Genomic DNA, 20,420 nt, shown 5'->3' with positions numbered 1-20,420 from the left:
ATCCTCCGGGAGTACCTTCTTTCTCTCGATCTTCTTGATCACGAGTTTGTCTTTCAGAGGATCATAGCGAATAGTTGAACTGCCGCCCTAGTTTCTGGTCACTCTTAGTATGCGATTAAGCAATGCGACAAGTTTCGTGATGGCATCCTGATGTATCTTTTCCCAGTCCTTCATCGCGGCAGTGACATCTTCGACTTTCGGCTTCGAGAATATCCCACGTTGATGATAAGCACGGACAAGTTTGGGTGTTTGAGAAACCTAGAGCTGAGCCCCAACTTCTGTTAGCTCTAGAGATTTGTGGAAAACTCTAGTTTTGATCTCTAGGGTCGATTCCCGTGATACTATCTGACCTTCCTTCTTGATAGTCAACTTGGATTTAACGGAGGGCTCTTCTATATGGGTGGTTTTCGGCGTGAGGGATAAGGAGTTTAAGATGTCGACAAGATCGTCCCCTGTTGATTTTTTATCCTTTACACTGGATTTCAAATCTTTCACATATCCGTCTGTCTCATGGCGCACGAGAAAACTCAGACCACCTAGCCGGTATGAAATTATGCGATAGTGCCCAGTACTGCCTTTGACCTGAGGGATCGTAAATGCTTTTTCGAATTCATGCCCAAAGCCCCGAAATTCGCCTGGCCTAATAACTTCGTAGGTTGCTGTCTCGTCACGGGAGAAGATTGCAGTCTGAGCAGTCATATCCACCTGGATAGTGAATGCATCGAGACCATTTTTGCTCAGAGCCGGCTTGACAAATGACAGAAGCTTACGAATATTGTTTCGGTCGGTCACAATGTCGATTGAGTTTATGTCGAACGAGGGGTGCTCGATGTAAAGGGAGCGGAATAACGGTTCTAGAGGACTGTCCGGGTGTCGAGCGGCATTCTGAGAAATATACACAAGGCCGCTATCTTTCTTCACTTGACGGGGCCCTAGTGGAGCGGACCACTGAGCTGGGCTACCCGGGACAGCAATGGTGGGTGTGGATGCTTCGATCCAATTGTAAGACGCCAGGTGCTTCACATCGGTGATGATTGCTTCTGCTGGAGCGAAAGATATGAGGCTGAGGCGAGAGATCTCCTCGAGCCCCTCGGAGGTCGTTTTGAAGTCTGACATTTGATGAATTTAATGATATTGTGAGAACAGGTGATATGGGTGATATGGTAAGATCGGTTCACTTGAGCATTCAAAAGAGGGGCATAGCTGCGTAATAAGCCACAGACTCGTGTAGTCCACTCCAAGTACCCAGACTACTTAATCTCCCATTAGCCCTCCGTTGGTGCCAACACACACTGACATGGGTGTTGTATGTCGGGAGTAAAATGCAACGTGTCTGGGGCGCAATGGCGAATCAGGTACATTTGTAGCTGTTTTTGGAACGTGATAATGACAGAAGGAAACAGAAGCAGAAATCTCGTTGACGTGTACCATGATGGACGAATCAATCGCTGTCAACCTTCTATTAGCTTGACGCATATGCTGGTGTGTTGTTCCTGTACATTAGCTTAACTTGCTTAGTCGCATCCATGCCTGACTGGTCAAATGCGCATACCTATGTACTTCCTTCTGATACCGGATATATGATATGTTTTATACCTGCGTAGTGGGCCTACGACTTCGGTTATACAGCCAAGTACAAGCACGCACCGCATGTAGCGACCCTTGTTCGACGTGAGATTGGCACGCCTCAGTGTTAACCTCAATCTGGTAAGCAGTCATTTTCTGGTTTAGGGCGCCCGTAAAGTGGTGTCGATCCTTCGTAGACGACTGCCTTCGGTGGATGGTTTTCATTATCAGCGCGGAATTTGTCGCGGATAAGTGCCCTCTTCCTTGTCAGCAAGGGGCTCAGGNGGGGGGGGGGGGGGGGGGGGGGGGGGGGGGGGGGGGCGTGTTTTGACCGAGCTTGCCGCGTCATTAACAAGCCAATCTGCCACGTCATTTCCTGGGTTATCGCAATGTCGGTCATCTATTCGAGGCGAAGCGTGATTCCCTTTGCTTAAGCCTCCATGGCCGCCTGGAGGATCATGTGGATGATGCGCTGTCCTGACTTCGTTCCCGGGTCCTGGATTGCTTGCTTACGATAGGAACGAGAGACATGGCTCATATCTCGTAGTCAAATAATATACCACGAGCTGGACATTTGGATACAGTTGTCTTAAAGCTGAACGAAACGAAAACGGTTTCAAAGGTAAGGTTCCTTGTTATATTGGAGAAACAACAGTTCTTTAATATACGATCATATTTGTGTGATAAAGTTATAAAAAGGGTTCTGACCAAACGACTGTAAGATGTAAAATCTCTAGAGCTGAACCAATTGCGTCCCTAGCCTGAGGATATTCTCGTTCTTTCTCCAGCCATGGCCTAAATTGCCTGAACATCAACCCAGAACCGAGTATCATCAGATTGATACTTCTCATCGCTCTCAATCTGCTGTTGGATCCATGCGACAGCATCGATGTATGCTATGCATGATGTTAGATGGTGAAGCGATTCATGGAATAGGAAAAACTCACTATTGATATCAGCAGTGCCGGGGTTGTTGATACCGCTTTCTCCGTTGCGGTGTCCGCTAAACCAGGTTTCATATCCGTAGTGTTCCTCACCCTCATGGCGGGCTTGGATATCTTTGTCTAGATCGGAGCTGGCGCTAGAGCATTAGCCAACATTATTGGGGCAGCCTATAAACTACTGGAGAACTTACTTAAGAATCGCCCCGTTATCAACCTCTGCGACGGTCTGTCCTAGGAATTCGGATGCAGAGTTTCGCAGGATATACCAATTCTGCTTGAAGACACCGAAGTTTGTGGAGTCGCCAGACTTTCCGTCACCATATGTGTAATCGGTCGTCATTGTCTTCCTATTTTTAGTCAGTCATCTGGGCTATATCAGAATTATATTTAATGGATGAACTGACGTCTCCAGCATCGCAATCGCCAGGTCACGGGTGTTGCCACCAGCACCAACCACCTCCTGCTTGCGGGCTCCCAGGCCAGAGATAGTTTCGTTGCCTCGATTATCAGCCCGGACGGCAATTTTCTTGAAGTTGGTCACTGGAGATGATAGCACTGCGGGCACAAGTGCCATGAAACTGACGATAGAAATGAGTTGCATCTTGCAATGGAATAGATAAGAAGGCTTTGTGGGTTGACTGTTCCTGATGATGCAGAATGCTTTGATAGAGGAAGGAACTAGAGATCAGCAGCTCCTTCTTATACCTAAGTATTCTATAAATCTCAAACAACATAAGTGGGGGCGATTGAGGTTCTTTTTCGAGACCGTGTGAGAATAGGAAAGGATCACCTCGTTTGAAATATCCAGGGAGAGTATATGGAAAGATTACTTATTCTCCTTGTTAAACTGGAATATCTGATAATGCCTTCCCCGTCTATTCCCGCATCATTTCCTGGTATGAAACCGAATGCTCGTTACTTTGTATGTAAATATTTCCCCAATGAAACTGGGGCCGTTTCAAGTAGGATCTTGGCTACAAGACCCCTGACAATAAATAGCTCAAAGGAGTAAACATGAGGCGGTATCACAATTGGACTCGAAAGTAGAGAGCAAAGGCTTAGTATTGATCGGAGAAGGACAACTATGAAGTTATCTAAATGACAAAGGAGGAGATCGCGCGCTAGTCCATAGGGTAACAATAACTATACACTGTAAAACTGCGGGGGCAAAACTATGGAGGTAAAGTGAGCTCATTTCGAGTACTTTGCTAAATCAGAGTTCTTCGGAGCACTACATCCTCAAATCCCGCCCACAGTTGGCCCAAATAGGCAACCAGCCAGGCGCATTGGGAGACTCCGTGACATTCTCGGTATGAGACAACCACACCTCTAGGGAGGAGGTTGGTGGATCGGGACCTTGTTATTATGATAGGTGGGTTTTGAAGTGACGTGCGCTTGAAGGTGTATTCTCCTAGACTACCCGATTTGCGGCTCCGGATAGACCGTTATACTCATTCCCTTGCTCTTCTTATGTATTTATGAAGATTTTTCGTTATTTCTCTCGCCCTGGTAATAGAGCCGGAAGTATCAACGCTGCGTTCACCACTGAATATAATTTTATGCTGGCGAGTAACGTCCTAATTTCGCCGCTCCAAAGCTCGTTCAAGACGCGCTCTAGCATATCTTTGAAGCAACTGAGGCCTCCTTTGCTCTCCAATGTCCATATCCAGATATGTTAAGCACTATTTAGCTTGTCGAACAAGGGACTAGGCTCATAACTGTGAGTTGTCCGTTTAGCTAAAAAAAAGGTTAATCCTCTTAGGGTATCTCGACTGTGGCTTGGTGATCTCGCTAGAATATAACGTCCACGAAAAGGAAGGACTCGCGGGATCGCGTGCCAGTCAACGTAGCTATCGCGATGTCTCCAAGTTGAAAATGTTTCACGGCAGTTCGCATCTCAGGACGATCACTCTCTGGAAAAAGCGAAAGAAGTTCTGCGCTTGAAGTAATTGGACATCACACAAGAATGTGGAGACGCTAACTGCCCAGGGTACGGAACCATTGGACCTAGCGGGACAATCCCCGGACTGGGGAAGTCAACACGAAGAGAAACCATGGAACCTCGTAACCTTCGTATCTCATCCCCACAAACCGAACTCCCGCGAAGTCTAGCCCCGGTCGATAAACCCTCTTTCTCGGGGTAAGACTCTATCGAATTATCAACTCCGCGCTTCTGGGGGTGGGGCTAACCATGTACCCGGAAGAGAGTCATCGACTTGTTCCAGCCCCTATGCGATGACGTTAGAGAAAAATCCCAAGCCCTCCCCCTCCCCAACTACCTATCTCCCACCTGTTCATTTTGATTTCTGCGCCTTCAATTCTGCACCTTCAAACCTCGGCGATGATAACAACAATTCTTGAATAAAAGCCGGTCCATCCGACCTCACATTTCGACGATCCTTCCACAAACCAGCCCCTGTGCCACCACATGGCATCCAAAGCTCGCCATGACCTAGCGGAAGTCTCTTTTGATGAGATTCCCCTAGGGCAGGGGTCAAATTCCAGCCATGAGGACATCTTTTCCGATCTGTCGGCCCGCATCCCCAGCCTACAGCCACTGTCATCGGGGGCTAGAGCAGCTACTAGGGCGGAGCGAAAGATGTCACTGCTCACCGGCTGTCGACTTTACCCAAAGGCAATTGCATGGTCAATTGTCCTCTCGTCAACGATTATTATGGAAGGCTACGACACGACACTCCTCGTCAGTTTCTTTACATTCCCAGTCTTTAAACAAAAATATGGGGCCCCAGACCCATCTCAGCCGGGAAATTTTGAGATTTCCTCCAAGTGGCAATCAAGCCTGACTTCTGCAGCTGTGGTAGGCCAAATCATCGGGTTGTTTTTGAACGGCTTCCTCGCAGACCGGTTCGGCTATCGTCGGACGATACTGGTAGCATTGGTCTCCCTGTGTTTGTTTATATTCCTGCCTTTTTTCGCCGTGAATGTCCAGATGTTCTTAGCTGGCCAGGTCCTATGCGGGATTCCGTGGGGAATCTTTCAGACCTTAGCCACAACGTATGCGGCAGAGGTCATGCCAGTTGCACTCCGAGCATATATTCTGAGCAGTATGAACATATGTTGGTTGATTGGGCAGCTCTGCGCTGTTGGAGTAGTTCGCAGTCAAGCAGGCAAAGGAACGGAGTGGGCATACCGCTTGCCACTCGCCTTGCAATGGGCCTTGGCCGTTCCGATTATAATCGGGGTTTATTTCGCACCTGAGTCCCCAGGTATGATGTCCCATGACTCGATTATTACTACCAGCTGTCGAATCTTACACTACCATTAGGGTGGCTGATTCGCAATGAGCGACCAGAGGAAGCCAGAAGAACATTACTACGCCTTACCACAGCAGACAAAGATGATTTTAACGTTGACGAGGTAGTAGCGATGATGACACATACCAATGAGACAGAGAAATATCTGGGCAATGGTCAAATTACATACTTGGACTGCTTTAAAGGGATTAATCTCCGACGAACGGAGATTGCCTGCATGATTTGGATTACACAACAAGCTTCGTTCTCCAGCTCGGGGACTTACGCAGCATATTTTTATCAACAAGCCGGTCTCAGCGTCCAAAATTCCTTCTCCCTTGCTATCGGTATGTACGGCATAGCTATAGTTGGGGCGATGCTGTCGTGGTTCTGGATGAGACGAACCGGGCGTCGTAGGATATACCTCATTGGGCTCGCAGTCTCAATGGCTATTCTCACCATTGCAGGTGGTATTGGATTTCTACCTACCACAAATGCCCAGTCATGGGCTCTTGGGGGCCTAATTACCTTCCTCACGTTCATTTACAACCTCAGCATTGGGCCTATATGTTATGTCCTCGTTGCAGAGATCCCTTGCACACGGCTGCGAATCAAGACTGTGATCCTTGCCCGTATAGTCTATAATGTGGCTTCTATCGTGACCAATGTTATTACCCCACGAATGTTGAATCCTACAGCCTGGAACTGGAAGGGCAAGTCGTGCTTCTTTTTTCTGGGATTTAGCGCCGTGTGTTTCGTTTGGTGCTACCTGCGACTCCCAGAGACATTCGGGTTAAGTTACTTGGAGATTGATATCCTGTTTGAAAAGAGGGCCAAAGCCAGCAAGTTCCGAGAGCTTCAACGGCAACTAGCGAATAGAGGGTATTTCAGCGTGCCGGATGAGGTTCAAAGGCAGCCCGCTATGTGGTGACGATGAGTGTTGTTGTAAGTGCATATATAACATATTTGCTCTGTCTTGCAGAAATTATCATATAATTATTTTATCCTTCGTCTTGCGCTGCCCACAGACAGGCTATGCACTTAGTCCTATAAATTCTAGGGGCCTGTAGAAATAATGAATATGAATTATTGTTGTAGGAGAATTAGAGTAACGAAAGTAAGTTCGATCAATATGAGATTAAAAAGGTCATTTATTAAGATAAATCTGCTGATTTATATATACCGAGGCCTTATTTTTATGCAAAAATGGGCTTTCTATGAATTGAAATCGCAGCCATTGCGGCCTTTGCAACAGCCTAAGACCGAGCAGCGTTGATAATATCCGGAAGCAAGTTGTGAGTGCTGTTCCAGACCTGAGTCGAGCCAACGACGAACAAAGCACTGATGTACCAAGTGTTCCTGTGACCCTGGAGACCATTCATCTTACTATACCAGCCGGCAGCAATATCCTTGGTCGGAGGGGTGAGGTGGAACGGTGAGTAATCCCGGAAGTCGAGGAACTTTGGCTCCAGGGCCGTAGCATTGGTCTGAGTCTGCAGCCACTTGATAGTGCTTCGAGTAGCGGCCTCAATTTCAACTTTTGTCTTGGCCTGGTTCGTGTTGTACCAATAGAATTGGTAACCGGGGTAGGCTGAAGGGGCGATCTCAACCACACCGGGCAGACTGGCGACGTGGTACGGTCTGTCCGCGCCGATGTTGGTATAAGCAATGCCGTCCTTAAGGCCGGTGTTGTTCACCACACCACCGTAGTAGTGCTTGCCAGAAAGCTTGCTGAGAATGGCCTGCTCCTGCTGATCGAGACCGAAGTACTTGGTGTTGTCCAAGACCGGCGGCATAGCAATGATGAGTTGTTTAGCCTTGATGAGCTTTTTGCCAGATGGGGTGTTAGCCACGAGCTGAACGCCGCCTTTGCGGGTCAATCCACGCTGAGCTGCAACGATGGAAGACTTGAGAAGCACATGCGCCTTCAATTCGGCCAGAGCGTTGACGTAAATCTCAGAATTGTCGTGATTGGCATTCTTGATGGCAGCTCCGGCAAACTCGGCCAACTCGATCTGATTGCCATCGTTAAGAATTGCAAGAGCGGTAGTTTCCAATGGATCTCCAGGGGTTGCTGGCCATGTGAGACCAGCCTCAGTCGAGCCAGAGGAGAGATTGTGCTTCTTGACGTATTCTGGCCAAGTGAGGAGCAGATCAGCAGGGACAGGGTTGGGTAGGTCGACGAGATTTTGGACATAAGGATACTTGTTGAGTTCGGCAACATAGTCGGACTGAATAGATCCCTTGGTGTAGTTGGGAAGGGCAACTCGCTTGGTAAAGTCGTAATATTTGGGGAGGCCAAAATCCTTGAGCTCCACATTTGTCAGAGGGGCGTGCAAACGGGCAAAAAAGTTGCGAACGATAGGGTCATCGAGGTGGATCTGCACGCCAAAGTCGACGTTGGCTCCAGTTGCTGGGTCCTGGAAGGTCCTGGTGTTTCCACCAAGTCGGTCCGCGACTTCGACGAGGGTGAAGGTTTTGTTTTGATCAGCCAAACTGATTGCTGCATAGGTCCCTGCTGCTCCTCCACCAATAATGGCAAAGTCTCGCTCTATGACGTCTTTTGCAGCGTATGCCGACGGATCGAATTGATCACGACCATGTACAGATGCAGCGAAGGCGCCCACCGCGCTAGCAATACAGAAAAATGTGGTCAACATCTTGCAAACGAGTGGTACGATAGCAATTAAACTACTGTGATTAGAGTGATCGACTGCTTTCCTTTTATATCTGTACAAAGGACATAGCGAGTGAATTCTCTGACTTACTTTCCTCCGCGAGGCGGATACTAGGATCGAAGAAACTCCGGTGTTCAGGCGAGCTGGGCGGAACGATCTGAGGCAGCTAGTATTACCAGACGCCACATTAGACGACATGGGACCATCTCGATCACTCGGAGTTCAACGAACGGCACTAAGAAGAATAAAGCGACAAAAGAGCCAACGAGAGATCTCCGATTTGGGGGCCGTCGGATGGCATTGGCCCCCACACGAGGCTGCCCAGGTAGACTCCCGCGGGCGGAGCGGCCAGGCGGGCAGCGATTGCCGCAGATGGGCTTTTCTACAACACAAATTTCGATCATATCGTCTCGAGAGAGGAAGTGGATGGCATCATGTGAGGCATACCAAATATTCTATATACAATTATAGAATACTATGTTATAATACAGCCCTCGGAAAATAAATAGACCATATAAAAGCATATAGTGAGTACTACTACTAGTAGACCCCCGCAAAGCCCAACCCAACCCAACCCGCTAATGAGCTGGGTTTTGGGCTATGGGCCCGGGGGGAAAGCCCACCAGGCTTTGAATGGGGGCCCATTAGGCCCAATTAGCACTAAAACAATACACATATTTTAAAAGATTAATTACCTAATGTTTAGATCTCGTTTTAATCCATGAAATTAATAATTAGTTAAATTTATATATCACGTTTGAAAACGCGAGGAAGCGCGTTATTTTGACATCCAGGGGGTCGGTCCACCGCCAACTGTACCTAGGTAGTCACTCCACCTCCCAATACGGCTAGCGCAAGGCACTATAGCTGCCAGTCTGCCCCACATAAGAGCCTCACATCAACGCTCCTCCTCTCAACCTATCCAAGAAACCCATCTCCAAAGCATCCAAAGCAACTCCAATGTCGTCCTCATACTCAGCCTGGTTCCGTAAGGGCCCTGACCCTGGAACTATAATCACCCTTGACCAACCTGTCCCTTCCCGGTGGAAGATTCTTGAGAAGCTGAACGAGCATGACTATCAAGTTAACGAGGAGGAGAACGATGAGTATGGCTTCCGTTCTTTTGCCTCGGCTAAATATCTATGCTGCAATCCCATATCCCGGACTAAGAACGCCTTCATGCGCATCTACATTCAAGTTCCCCATCGGAAGACTGAACTGGATGATGCGGATACCAGAAGCCGACAAGCCACAACATACAACCCCCCAGAATTGATCGCCTACCGGGACCTCACTGAAAAGGGCTCGAGTGATACACCAAAGCTTCTCGGATACAAGATCGATAAACAGGATCGCTCGGGGCTAGTTCCGGGTGGGTTCATTATCTGGCTTGTGTGGGAGATCGTCCCAGGGCTGCGCCTCGGAGACGGCAATGGCGCTGACCCATTTTGGGCTCTTGAAAGCGACGAAAGGGAGCAGGTTCGCTTGGCTTTTCTTAGGGCTATAGCGTAAGTTTATGTTTCTTCTGTATTCGATACTGGATCTAATCATTGTCGACTATATAGTAAGCTGCATGAGAACAGGTGGTTCCCCTGTGTGTGCGGGGCAAGCAGCCTAGTTTGGCACCAGGAGATGCAAACACTGTATATTTTTGCTATATTATCCCAACTACAAGGTGACGAACTTACTAATTTACTCCATATAGCTACTTTATCGGACCCTTTGAGAAGGCCGGCAAGCCCGAACGTCCGATTATGTTCGGTGCCAACTGGATTGCGCATTTCGATCTCGCTAAGCCGGACCCCTCTACGGATGAACGTGATAGTGACTGGGATAAAGATACTTCATGCTGGCAATGGTAGCTGAGGAGCAAGCGAGATTGTTTGTTTGTCCTCTTATTATGTTGAATTCGGTGACTAGACTGTGGCCTTTTATAAGGGAACCGTCCACTTCTGGTTCCGCATGCCTGTGCTAGTGTCAAAATTCGAGTCCGCGAGGGCTAATAATCCAATATGGTAGAGACTCTGACAAAATGACACCGTCCTGCCTGAAGTACTTCCTCTGTCACTGTGGTAAATCACCGGAGAATACTCCAGTCCCCAAGCTCGACCGACGTCCCCCTTTCGAAGAAAAACCGTGTGCTCGTACGTAGTCAAGAACCCATACTTCAAGCGTGAGTCGAACATGTACTCCGCAATTTGGCCTATATATGCGCGTCAGTATATATTTATTCCTATCAATAGCTCATAAGACTAACCTAGTACGTGCCGGAAATGATCTTGCTTAGCCCCAGACTCAAACTCAGTGATCAACTTCCTTAGGTTGTGCTCGCGTATCCAGGGAACCTTGACTTCTCCCACAACCTTTGCTTTGTGAGCCGAGGTCATAAGCACAAAGTCAGGGGCTTTTTTGTATCCTGGATACGGCGGCAAAGCACCCTTAGAGGCACCTAGCTTAAGATCATGGTTCTGGGCCCCGAAGACAGCTCCTAGAGCTATTCCTGCTCGTCCCTCGAGTCTGCCTTGCACACCGCGCTCGTCACTCACGAAAACTTGCTCTTCGTGGACTGAACCGGCGACGAAGTTAGCTGTCAACCTGGACGCTATTTCGTGCGGGTTCCATGTCTGGCTGTTGTAGGTGTTTGCGACTTCTGTCTTGAAGTTGGTCCATTGCCCCAGAGTTCCGACGAACTTGATCCGGTGCAACGCATGGCTCACAGTGTGGCGAGTGGGAATGTCGAGATTAGGGAGAGGTTCGAGTAAGAGGCCGGAAGCGCTATGTGTGACTGAGACTGCCATGATGATGTAGCTGTAGAGTGATTGTTGATAAAGTGGGAGCTTGAGGTTTGATAGCGAAGTATTAATCGGGAGCTTGTTGAAAATAGGAAAACTAGCAGTATCAGAGCGAGGTGCAACGGTGAAGAAGCTCTGTTGTTGATCGTACACTCGACGGTGCCTTCCTAATTAAGCATTTGTAGACTCCAGCATACAGCGCCGCATATTGTACCCAGGCATAAACATGGCGAATATGGTGCCGCTGAAACTCCTGCGGTTTATTTCGAATTCAGGATATTATAGACATTATTGATTACTGTGTTAAGTTATTCTAAAAAGCCCTCTAGGTATTATTTTCTAACCTCGGTCAGAAAAGTGATACTATATTAAGTTATTATATAAATAATAAAGCCTTCTATACCTTACTTTTCTAACGCCTGTTAGAAAAGTGATACTGTGTTAAGTTATTCTAAAAAGCCCTCTAGGTATTATTTTCTAACCTCGGTCAGAAAAGTGATACTATATTAAGTTATTATATAAATAATAAAGCCTTCTATACCTTACTTTTCTAACGCCTGTTAGAAAAGTGATACTGTGTTAAGTTATTCTAAAAAGCCCTCTAGGTATTATTTTCTAACCTCGGTCAGAAAAGTGATACTATATTAAGTTATTATATAAATAATAAAGCCTTCTATACCTTACTTTTCTAACGCCTGTTAGAAAAGTGATACTGTGTTAAGTTATTCTAAAAAGCCCTCTAGGTATTATTTTCTAACCTCGGTCAGAAAAGTGATACTATATTAAGTTATTATATAAATAATAAAGCCTTCTAAACCTTACTTTTCTGACGCCCGTCATAAAAGTGATACTGTGTTAAGTTATTATATAATGTTATTATATAATTAATAAAGCCTTCCAAACCTTACTTTTCTAACGCCTGTCAGAAAACCAGTAGTATGTCTAGTCATTACATAAATATCAGGAGAGGACTACGTCGAAGTGCATGGTGAATGTGAGATGTATTGAGTAGAGAGTTGTTGAAGCTAAGCCACAGAGAGACTATGAAATCTGACACCCCCCACGAACATAAAACCATGGAGTTATATCCCCCCATAAAACGTAAACCTGTGTTACCTAGGCGGTGAAGAGGTTGTTATAGCGAAATATAGAGTTGCCGGTGACGGCATTGGCTGTAGTGGGTTGATTGGTAGTGGTGGTGGAAGCCGGAGTGCTAACCGCGTTAGCTAGCTTGGCGTTGGCGTTGGCGGGGTTCTGGAAGTATTACTCTGAACTGTAAGTGGCCTTCCGCTGGTGGAAAGAGTAGAAATGCTTTAGCTTGTTACATGGCTTATCGCCTGGCTTGTTGCCTTGGTTATGGATTGCATTTGTGTCGTAAAAGACGGGATCGGAATTGAAATTAGGATGACTAGCGAGACGTCGATTGTCGGAGATAACGAAGTTAGAGAATGTACTAATAAGAATCTATTCAGAAGGGTTATTATTAGAAGGGCGAAGGCTGTTAAGCTACTGATAGGTAGCGGGATTTATACTAATGGCTAAAAGAAATAGAATGTACTAAGCTATATTTAAAATATAAGAGTGACTATACGCCTCTGCGAACTCGGCGTAGGCGGTATACTACTAAATAATAAACTACTATAGAGTAATAGTATTATTGTACTTAAGAGAAGTCTACTTATAGAACTTATCGAAACCTATATTATAGGTATAGACAGTGAAGGGTTTATAAAGGCTCTAGTACGCTACAGGAGCGTTTAGAGCGGTATTAATATAAGGCTTAGGCGAAGCGTAAACGGTAGCGTAAAGGTATAAAAGAAGGTGGCGAGATTGATAAAGCCACTCTGTAAGAGTTGGATCCTTAGGGGCTGGTTAAGCGATATTACCGGTAAGGATATCGAAAAGATAAGGGTCCTAAGTATCGAGAGCACACTTACGTGCGGTAGACCAGGAGGCGAAGTTAGATTAGCCGGTAAGGATAGGGACGAGCTCTGAGAGCTTGAGCTCTGCGAAGCTGGTGGTTAAAAACATTTTGAAAGTGTATTATATGTCGTAGGAGAGGTACTCGGCCGGGTTGGTAGCAGATGAAAAGGTGCGTCGTAGGAGAGGCACTTGGCGAAGCTGTATGTTGTAAGAGAGGTACTCGGCCGCGTGGGTAGCGGATTGTTTGTGTGGGTGTAGGTGACACCGTTTGTAGGTGTTTGTGGGTGTGGCCTGGCCGGTTGACGATGATGATACTGAGAATGGTGACGATGACGATAACGATGACGGAGTCGATGGAGAGGCCGATGGAGGATGAAGCTGACGATGACGAGGAAGGTTGAATAGAGCTTCCCCGCCCATTTCCCGCTTACATACGGCCTGTGGGCAATGCCTACCCGCCTGTCTATGGGCGATGTCGCAGTCTACTCATAACCTCTTGGGGCAACAATATATAGGCCAGAAAGGAAGAAGGGAGAGAGTTGATTTCTATAAGGCCTAAGGTCACCACAACATAACTATGTTTATCTTCAATCTACTAATAATAAAATAAAGCTTTGACTATTTTTCCAACCCAAATCCATGGAGTCAAAGTGTCAGATCTTATAATCGATTAGAATATTGACTATCCTGCGGCCAGACGTTTCACTCGATTTGGTCGTCTAAGTTCCTGGAGCGTGAAGCTTCCTATCTGGCTCTGCGTCGCGACTGAGGCTTGTTCTCTATCGGCCACTGAGGGATTTCAAATCGGTCTCTTTCGAAGAACACCCTTGAGTCGCCCATGCGGGATGTGTTTAAATTCCGCACTGTCTAGTAAAAGCTTTACCATCTCCTTATGGCCTTGCTTAGCTGCTCAGTGTAGTGAGGCCCGACCCTGCTTATCAGTCGCCTCCACGTTACCTCCGCCAGTATCGTCTTAAAAGATCTAGAGACTCTAGAAAGAAAAAATAGCTTGAGAAGTGACAAACATTACTTGGTATGAAGTACGAAGCATGGGCAGAACCAGAGTGAGTCTAAATCCACCATTAATAACATTACCACAGCTGACAAGTCCGTCACTTAGTAGAACACACCACATTCTATAACATGTGAGGTTTCAGGCTGAGGCTTCAGGCTGAGGTGTCAGTGTGGTGGCCTCGTAAATATCGTTCATAGCAATACGTGCTATTACATGCCAATATGCTGATGATGGTAATATAGTGATTTATTGTGTCAGAAATGATGGATCAAATGAAAAGANAAAAAAAAAAAAAAAAAAAAAAAAAAAAATATATATATATATATATTACAGGGGCCGGTTAATACAAATGTACGGAGGAATCCTGCACAAATCCTGTAGGAATCCTATATTACAACACACAGCAATACCACTTTGTTGCGATAGTAACACAACCCGTAAAAGGGATCCACAGCTAATGTACGTACCAAGATTAGCAAACGCTCCCGAGCGATCCGTCGTATGATGTGAATTTAGGTTTTAAATAAGCGAGAGATACAAAAAACCTCGTGTTCGAAGTCGTGGTAATTGGATCCCAAGATGTCAGGGGTTGACCCTAGTCCTCTACTACATTGCCGAAGTGGCCTGAATCGCCTTGGGTGAAAATCCTAGAAGCCACGTTGTCCCGCGGGAATCGAGTGTACTCCGTAGGGCTATTCGGTCCTGAGATACGTATGGATGGAAGGGCTTTATTTTTAGCCGGGATCTGCGACTTATGGAACCCGCTAGACATCTGACGAGTACGTTGCGTCCCGGATGTTTGGCATATGGTTCAATGAGGGCTTGGTGCATGTGTGGAGGGATTAGCTAGATTGGACCGCTCGGTGCAATTCAGAGCTCGTGCAATTCGTATGGTTACACTGGAAAAGTTGTCTAGATCGCTACCAAGCCGCTAGGGCCATATTTTGTTTTCGTGGGCGCCCACGGATCGTCCAAGGCCCCGTGGGCCCGGCCCGGGATCGGCGGATTAGCGGATTAGCGGGGGTTAATTCTCCTTGAATTCACTCGCGAAAATCCTTTACAACTATGTACTTTGTAGTATCTACCTCCAGGGCTAACACTTATACGTAATTTATAATCCGACTATTGTCACTGGTACACTTTCATTATGTAATATATATTTATATTAAATATATCATTCTCATCAAGTTAATTTAGGAGCTTAGCGTGAAACCTCAACACTACAACGCCGTATTCTACATTGTACGTACAATGTATACGTAACTGTCACTTATAGTTAGGTACTACTACATATTTTATACTTGCTTGTCTTATATAGAACAGCTTATTACTTTTGAATTTTACGTTCATTTGTATAGTTTGCATAGTAAACGCAGTTACCTAGGTAGTATCTGTATACTAAAAAGCTTGGTATTACATAATAAGACTTCTACTACCCGTGGACCCTTGGAACTATGCCCCATTTTCTCGGTCAATTCGTATTTCGCCATTGGGTCGACGCTGCAGCCGAGGCACGTGCAGCCGACGCCACTGTTGGAATGTGGAGACCAGCGTCAGCCTCAAGAGCAAACAATGCGTGGCATGATGCCCGTTTAAGAACTCGGTGTACAAAGGGTCTAGAAACACGGTTAGTTCGATCGACTAAGGGTAGTAATTATCTTAGTTTAGACCGTGAACCCTCTGGATTTGCAACGGAGAGGTTGAAAGAGAGACGCAGGAAAAAAACGTGGACCCCTGGTTGTGTTACAAACCTGTCGGACAAGGATTCGAGCCGTTTTCCGTGCATTGAACGGATTATGAGCAGAATGTTGTCACTGGACACCGAGGCTGATCGTGTTGAATCATGCAGGTTGACCGAATTGGGATAGCGTGTGCGCAATTCTCAGATTGGCAGTGGCGGGGACCCAGGGAGCAAATCTTGGTTATAAATTCTAGATTGCATGGAATTTATCGGCAAGTTGGTTGGAAGAGGTAGATTGGAGTAGGTACAGCATGTTGATCAAATAATTTGATCTTGGGATTTCCAAGTTTCAACAATAGCCATTGAAGCTTGAATGCATGTGATTAACTTTTTAAAAAGCAAAGAAAATCGCGCCCCGAAGACATTGACCGAATCGGGTGCCGAGTGCGAGTGCTGAGACCAGTGGGGAAGCATTGACAGAGTACACTATGAGTAGATTTCTTGGATGAAGAGTTTCTGCCGAGACGCGGGTGAAGTGGATATTGGATGGATACAAGCTACATTAGACAGTGGGAACGTGCTATAGATTCTTGGATTCGGAGAGTTTGATGTAAGCAATTTTCCTTGGTGCTTAGTGCTTACAGATCTGCAGCCACATAGTATTTCAGCCATGAACACGAGACTCGTATATAACTTAATATGTTGTACTCCGTATAGTGCATGCGTATAACCCGATACACAGCCCTGGTGGGAAATTAATCTGACAGTCAATCGGTCATTGGTGGCTGAAGATCGGTCTAGGATCGGTCTATTCACTCTTAGTTCCCCGGTCGATGTCACTATAGCTCACGCTAATGTTCGAGGATAAGCTTGCCTAGGCTGCGGCCTAGGCAAGTAGCGCTCATCGATTGCGGCGATTGCGGCATCGGCGGCCCGCGGCAGTCTGCGCACCACTCACTCTCGTGCTCCAAACCGGGCCTCGCCGTGTCTTCAGCTAACCACGTTTCTTTTTGCCCATAACCAGGTATCCGGCACTGCTGCGTCGGTCCTGCAATGCATACACTCCACTGTCCACGTTGTACCCTTGAAGCGGACCCTATCGCCTACAGCTATACACTAGTTGGTTCCCGACGGGATGGAACAAAGGTATCGGCTGAAATGGACAGCCGTTGCGGTTGCATACAATCCTTGTCCCGCAATTGCCATCGCCGTTTCCGATTTTCTGCACCTCACGAAGATATTGTCAGACTAGGATATGGCCCCTCTAAGCCCTAAACAGGAAGCGAGGTTTTTGTTATAGTTTAGTGGCAGAGTAAGCTGTATTTTTTATCTCAGTTATGAGCCCAGTATGCTTTTGCGGTTTGAGGATACTAGTTGATGTCGACACTCGGCAAAAAATGTTACGTTGCCACACCTTTATGTGGCTGTAAATCGGGATATACTGTGGCTGCGGTAGACAAAAAAGCTCCCCGCTCAACCTAATTTGATGACGAGAGTATATCTGTATAAAGCAGGGAATCTAATACCGATAAGTCGGCATCCAGAGTATGTTAGACTAGGATATGGCCCCATCCCCTGGGGGCCTGTCAGACTGGAATACGGCCCCCATTCTCTGGCGGCCTGTCAGCCTGGGATTGGCCCCCATCTCATGGGAGTATGTCAGACTGGGATATAGCCACCTAGGCCCTAAATAGGAATTGGTCTGCAGGAACCGAGGTTTTTGTTATGGTCTAGTGGTAAAATAGGCTGTATTTTTCCGACAGATAAGACAAACCTTGTTCACTCGGACTCTACTTCTATCGATATAATTGCAAGGAGCCACACTTCAAGGACAAAGGATAATCTCAGACGTCTGAAAATCCTTCTTTGACATCATTCAAAATTCTGGCTCAGCATATCAACATCCTGCAACAAGAATAGCGACTGCCATACTCTACTTGGTCAACTACAGAGCATAGACTGCTCTAAAGCAGCTATGGCGGGGCAACCACAGCGACAACAACCGGGAGTTGCAGTAGGTGGTCAGCTTCGTCCATTCAGAGAGTCTTTACACTGACACCATGATGACCAGTGCGAAGAATGTCGACGAAAAAGGATCCGCTGCGATAGAGGGACACCGCAATGCACGGCTTGTGCCACTTCCGGGGTGAATTGTGTAGTGCGGGACAGCTGCCCGCCCCGAGGGCCAAAGAAAGGATATCTTAAGACGCTACAGAAAAGGATTGGTAAGGGCTGCTTGCAATTATTCTCCTCCTTTGCTCCTCTAGCTCTTAGGCTAATGAAGTTGTGTTGCGCCAGAGGACCTCCAGACTCAACTAGAAAAACAACAAGGGACATCTACCGCTACTTCTGAGACACGAGCCTTCTCACCCTTCCAAGAAGGGGGCAATACGGACAACGAAGGTGGTAGCGGTGGTAGCAGTACAGACAATAATGAAATTCAAAATACCACCAGCACAACTCCCGACACGATTGGAATCCCACAATGGCCGGCACCGGTGGAATTCCAATTTCCCATCATGCCCATGGAGCCCTGGGGATGTTTTGACCCTTCGTATACAAGCTCTCCCTTTCCCTCATTTCCCTCACTGGACAATCTTCAGGACCTGGTTCATATTCCAATGGAACCCGATCTTCTGATCACTCCCATGATGCACAACGACCTGTAAGTCTTGACGCCGGAGGCGGATTCAAAGATCAACTATGTTAATACTTCTTATAGAGACCAGCTTTATTTCGATCGGGCTTATGCATTTGCGCCAATATTGCAAACACACCGCTACCGTTCTTGGTCTAAACAGCCAAATAAGAGCAAGCAGAAAACTTGCCTACAATATGCTATGTGGACGTTGGCCTCATCGCTCTCCAGTCAGTTCCAAGTCGATGGGCGCAAATTATACGCAAAGACAAGACAACTTCTGCATGCACTCGAGTCAGAGGAACCCTGTCATCAAATATCCCTCGAGCAGGCCCAGGCGTGGACCTTGCTTGCGATCTATGAATTAACGTGCCAGGATTTCCACCGAGGCATGATGTCCGCCGGGAGGGCCTTTCGCTTGATCCAGATGATGAGGTTATACGAACTTGATGTACCCCAAACACCTCCTACCATGCAACTGAAACAGTATCAAGGGCAGCTCACTCTTCAGGGGCTAGTTCAAGATAACTGGATCGATATTGAAACGAAAAGGCGGACCTTCTGGCTTGCATATACAATTGATCGATTCACGAGTATGGTTGAGGGGCTGCACATGTTCTTCGATGAACGGCTGGTGAGTTTCCCGAAAGTAATGTTTCGAACGACAATATACTTACTTACCTTCCAGATCCGTACCCGCTTGCCAGCCCCCGAGGCGAACTTCGCAAGTGGTCGTCCCGCGGATATGGATTTTCTCGCAGATATGATTCCGGCGGACGACCAAGAGTGGCCACACAAAAACCTGTCATCTTTTACAGAAAGCGTCATCGGAGCTACCATCTGTGGACGGGTCCTAGAACACAAACAGAAACCTCCGACCAGACCCTGTCAAGAGTTCTGCCATCGACACCGTTCCCTTAATGCACTGTTGGCGAAACGCATCAGGATGCTGCGAATATACGCATCATTGGAGTACCCAGATCCTATCATCACCTTTGTTACTCTGGCGGCACATGTAGCCGTGTTTATGCTGTACGACCTTGTCGAATCTAGGCCCCTAGGTATCGACGCACAAGGAACGCAGCTCACCCAAGCTCTCTACACGGAACACAAGCAGCAGTCACTGGATGCCGTGGCCGACATAGCTCTTCTAATCGCAGTGCTTGGTCAGCACTTTCAGGTAAAGTAGCCTCCCCAAATCATAGTGCAAAAGCCGAATTGCTAACAATCTAGCAGATGCACCCCTTAACGCCCATCCTGCTCCTCCTAGGCGCCCGATTCTCCCAATCCCACCCCGGGCTAAATGACGCTTATATCAAGCTCATGCCTAGTATCGTAACGACGTTGCAAGCCTCGACTGGCCTCAACAAGCTTGCACAAAACTTCCTCCAATTATTAGAACCCCAGAACGACAACTGGTCTGCTCTCGCCTAGAATATGAGGTTGCACCCAGATATGAATCAATCACGACGTATGAAAAGGACGTATCTTTACGTGGTATTAGCATATGCCCATGCGGGCAATTTGTGGAGTTTTGGAGGTGGAAACCTTACTTGATGTTCAATTCCACTTAGTTCATATATACATATAGATATAACAAACCCGAAATAGAGAAAATTCTTACGCTGTGCCGGAGGGTCATTGCAAAGGTTCCCGCTGGCGTTGGCATGCCCGCTTTCGTTGTTAGTTGTTAAAGCTTTGCCAAGATTTGCCTTCATAGGAATGAAATCGTCGCTAGATTTGATTCTATTATGATCGTGCGCAGCCCAAGATTAAAAAGACAAAGAAGCCATGGAGGAATTATCTCGACGTCAAGTAATATCCCAAGGACCTGGAAGCAACACTGTTTCCACCCCTCTCACATACCCCCAGTCCAGCCTTAAGACAACTGCCTAAGTCAGGCTTTGAACAAAGCCAACATGGCTATAT

General features: G+C 46.9%; 7 protein-coding genes across 7 annotated transcripts; 3 read left to right on the top strand and 4 right to left on the bottom strand.

The window, feature by feature from the left end:
* Window positions 1-258: 258 nt before the first annotated feature.
* Window positions 259-1,116, bottom strand: PEX2_083300 (uncharacterized protein; the record flags this gene model as incomplete). Its single annotated transcript, XM_016745600.1, has 1 exon — window positions 259-1,116. One exon carries the CDS (start codon window positions 1,114-1,116, stop codon window positions 259-261), a length of 858 nt encoding a protein of 285 aa, XP_016595499.1.
* Window positions 1,117-2,361: 1,245 nt separating this feature from the next.
* PEX2_083290 (uncharacterized protein) lies at window positions 2,362-3,111 on the bottom strand (the record flags this gene model as incomplete). Its single annotated transcript, XM_016745599.1, has 4 exons — window positions 2,362-2,462; window positions 2,514-2,647; window positions 2,702-2,857; window positions 2,915-3,111. The coding sequence occupies 4 exons, from the start codon at window positions 3,109-3,111 to the stop codon at window positions 2,362-2,364; spliced, it is 588 nt and encodes a 195-aa protein (XP_016595498.1).
* A 1,827-nt stretch (window positions 3,112-4,938) lies between these two features.
* PEX2_083280 (putative MFS sugar transporter) lies at window positions 4,939-6,695 on the top strand (the record flags this gene model as incomplete). The annotated part of the gene is made up of 2 exons (XM_016745598.1): window positions 4,939-5,737; window positions 5,797-6,695. The coding sequence occupies 2 exons, from the start codon at window positions 4,939-4,941 to the stop codon at window positions 6,693-6,695; spliced, it is 1,698 nt and encodes a 565-aa protein (XP_016595497.1).
* A 325-nt stretch (window positions 6,696-7,020) lies between these two features.
* Window positions 7,021-8,424, bottom strand: PEX2_083270 (uncharacterized protein; the record flags this gene model as incomplete). Its single annotated transcript, XM_016745597.1, has 1 exon — window positions 7,021-8,424. The coding sequence occupies one exon, from the start codon at window positions 8,422-8,424 to the stop codon at window positions 7,021-7,023; it is 1,404 nt and encodes a 467-aa protein (XP_016595496.1).
* Window positions 8,425-9,402: 978 nt separating this feature from the next.
* PEX2_083260 (uncharacterized protein) lies at window positions 9,403-10,304 on the top strand (the record flags this gene model as incomplete). The annotated part of the gene is made up of 2 exons (XM_016745596.1): window positions 9,403-9,950; window positions 10,148-10,304. The coding sequence occupies 2 exons, from the start codon at window positions 9,403-9,405 to the stop codon at window positions 10,302-10,304; spliced, it is 705 nt and encodes a 234-aa protein (XP_016595495.1).
* A 69-nt stretch (window positions 10,305-10,373) lies between these two features.
* PEX2_083250 (uncharacterized protein) lies at window positions 10,374-11,240 on the bottom strand (the record flags this gene model as incomplete). Its single annotated transcript, XM_016745595.1, has 2 exons — window positions 10,374-10,645; window positions 10,700-11,240. 2 exons carry the CDS (start codon window positions 11,238-11,240, stop codon window positions 10,374-10,376), a joined length of 813 nt encoding a protein of 270 aa, XP_016595494.1.
* Window positions 11,241-17,913: 6,673 nt separating this feature from the next.
* On the top strand, window positions 17,914-19,925 carry PEX2_083240 (uncharacterized protein; the record flags this gene model as incomplete). Its single annotated transcript, XM_016745594.1, has 5 exons — window positions 17,914-17,999; window positions 18,138-18,518; window positions 18,576-19,125; window positions 19,180-19,671; window positions 19,728-19,925. 5 exons carry the CDS (start codon window positions 17,914-17,916, stop codon window positions 19,923-19,925), a joined length of 1,707 nt encoding a protein of 568 aa, XP_016595493.1.
* Window positions 19,926-20,420: the final 495 nt, after the last annotated feature.

The sequence above is a fragment of the Penicillium expansum genome, assembly GCF_000769745.1.
Source record: "Penicillium expansum strain MD-8 chromosome Unknown contig276, whole genome shotgun sequence".
Classification (NCBI taxonomy): Eukaryota; Fungi; Ascomycota; class Eurotiomycetes; order Eurotiales; family Aspergillaceae; genus Penicillium; species Penicillium expansum.
The sequence above is the reverse complement of the archived record's forward strand: the minus strand, read 5'-3'. Positions and strand labels throughout refer to the sequence as shown.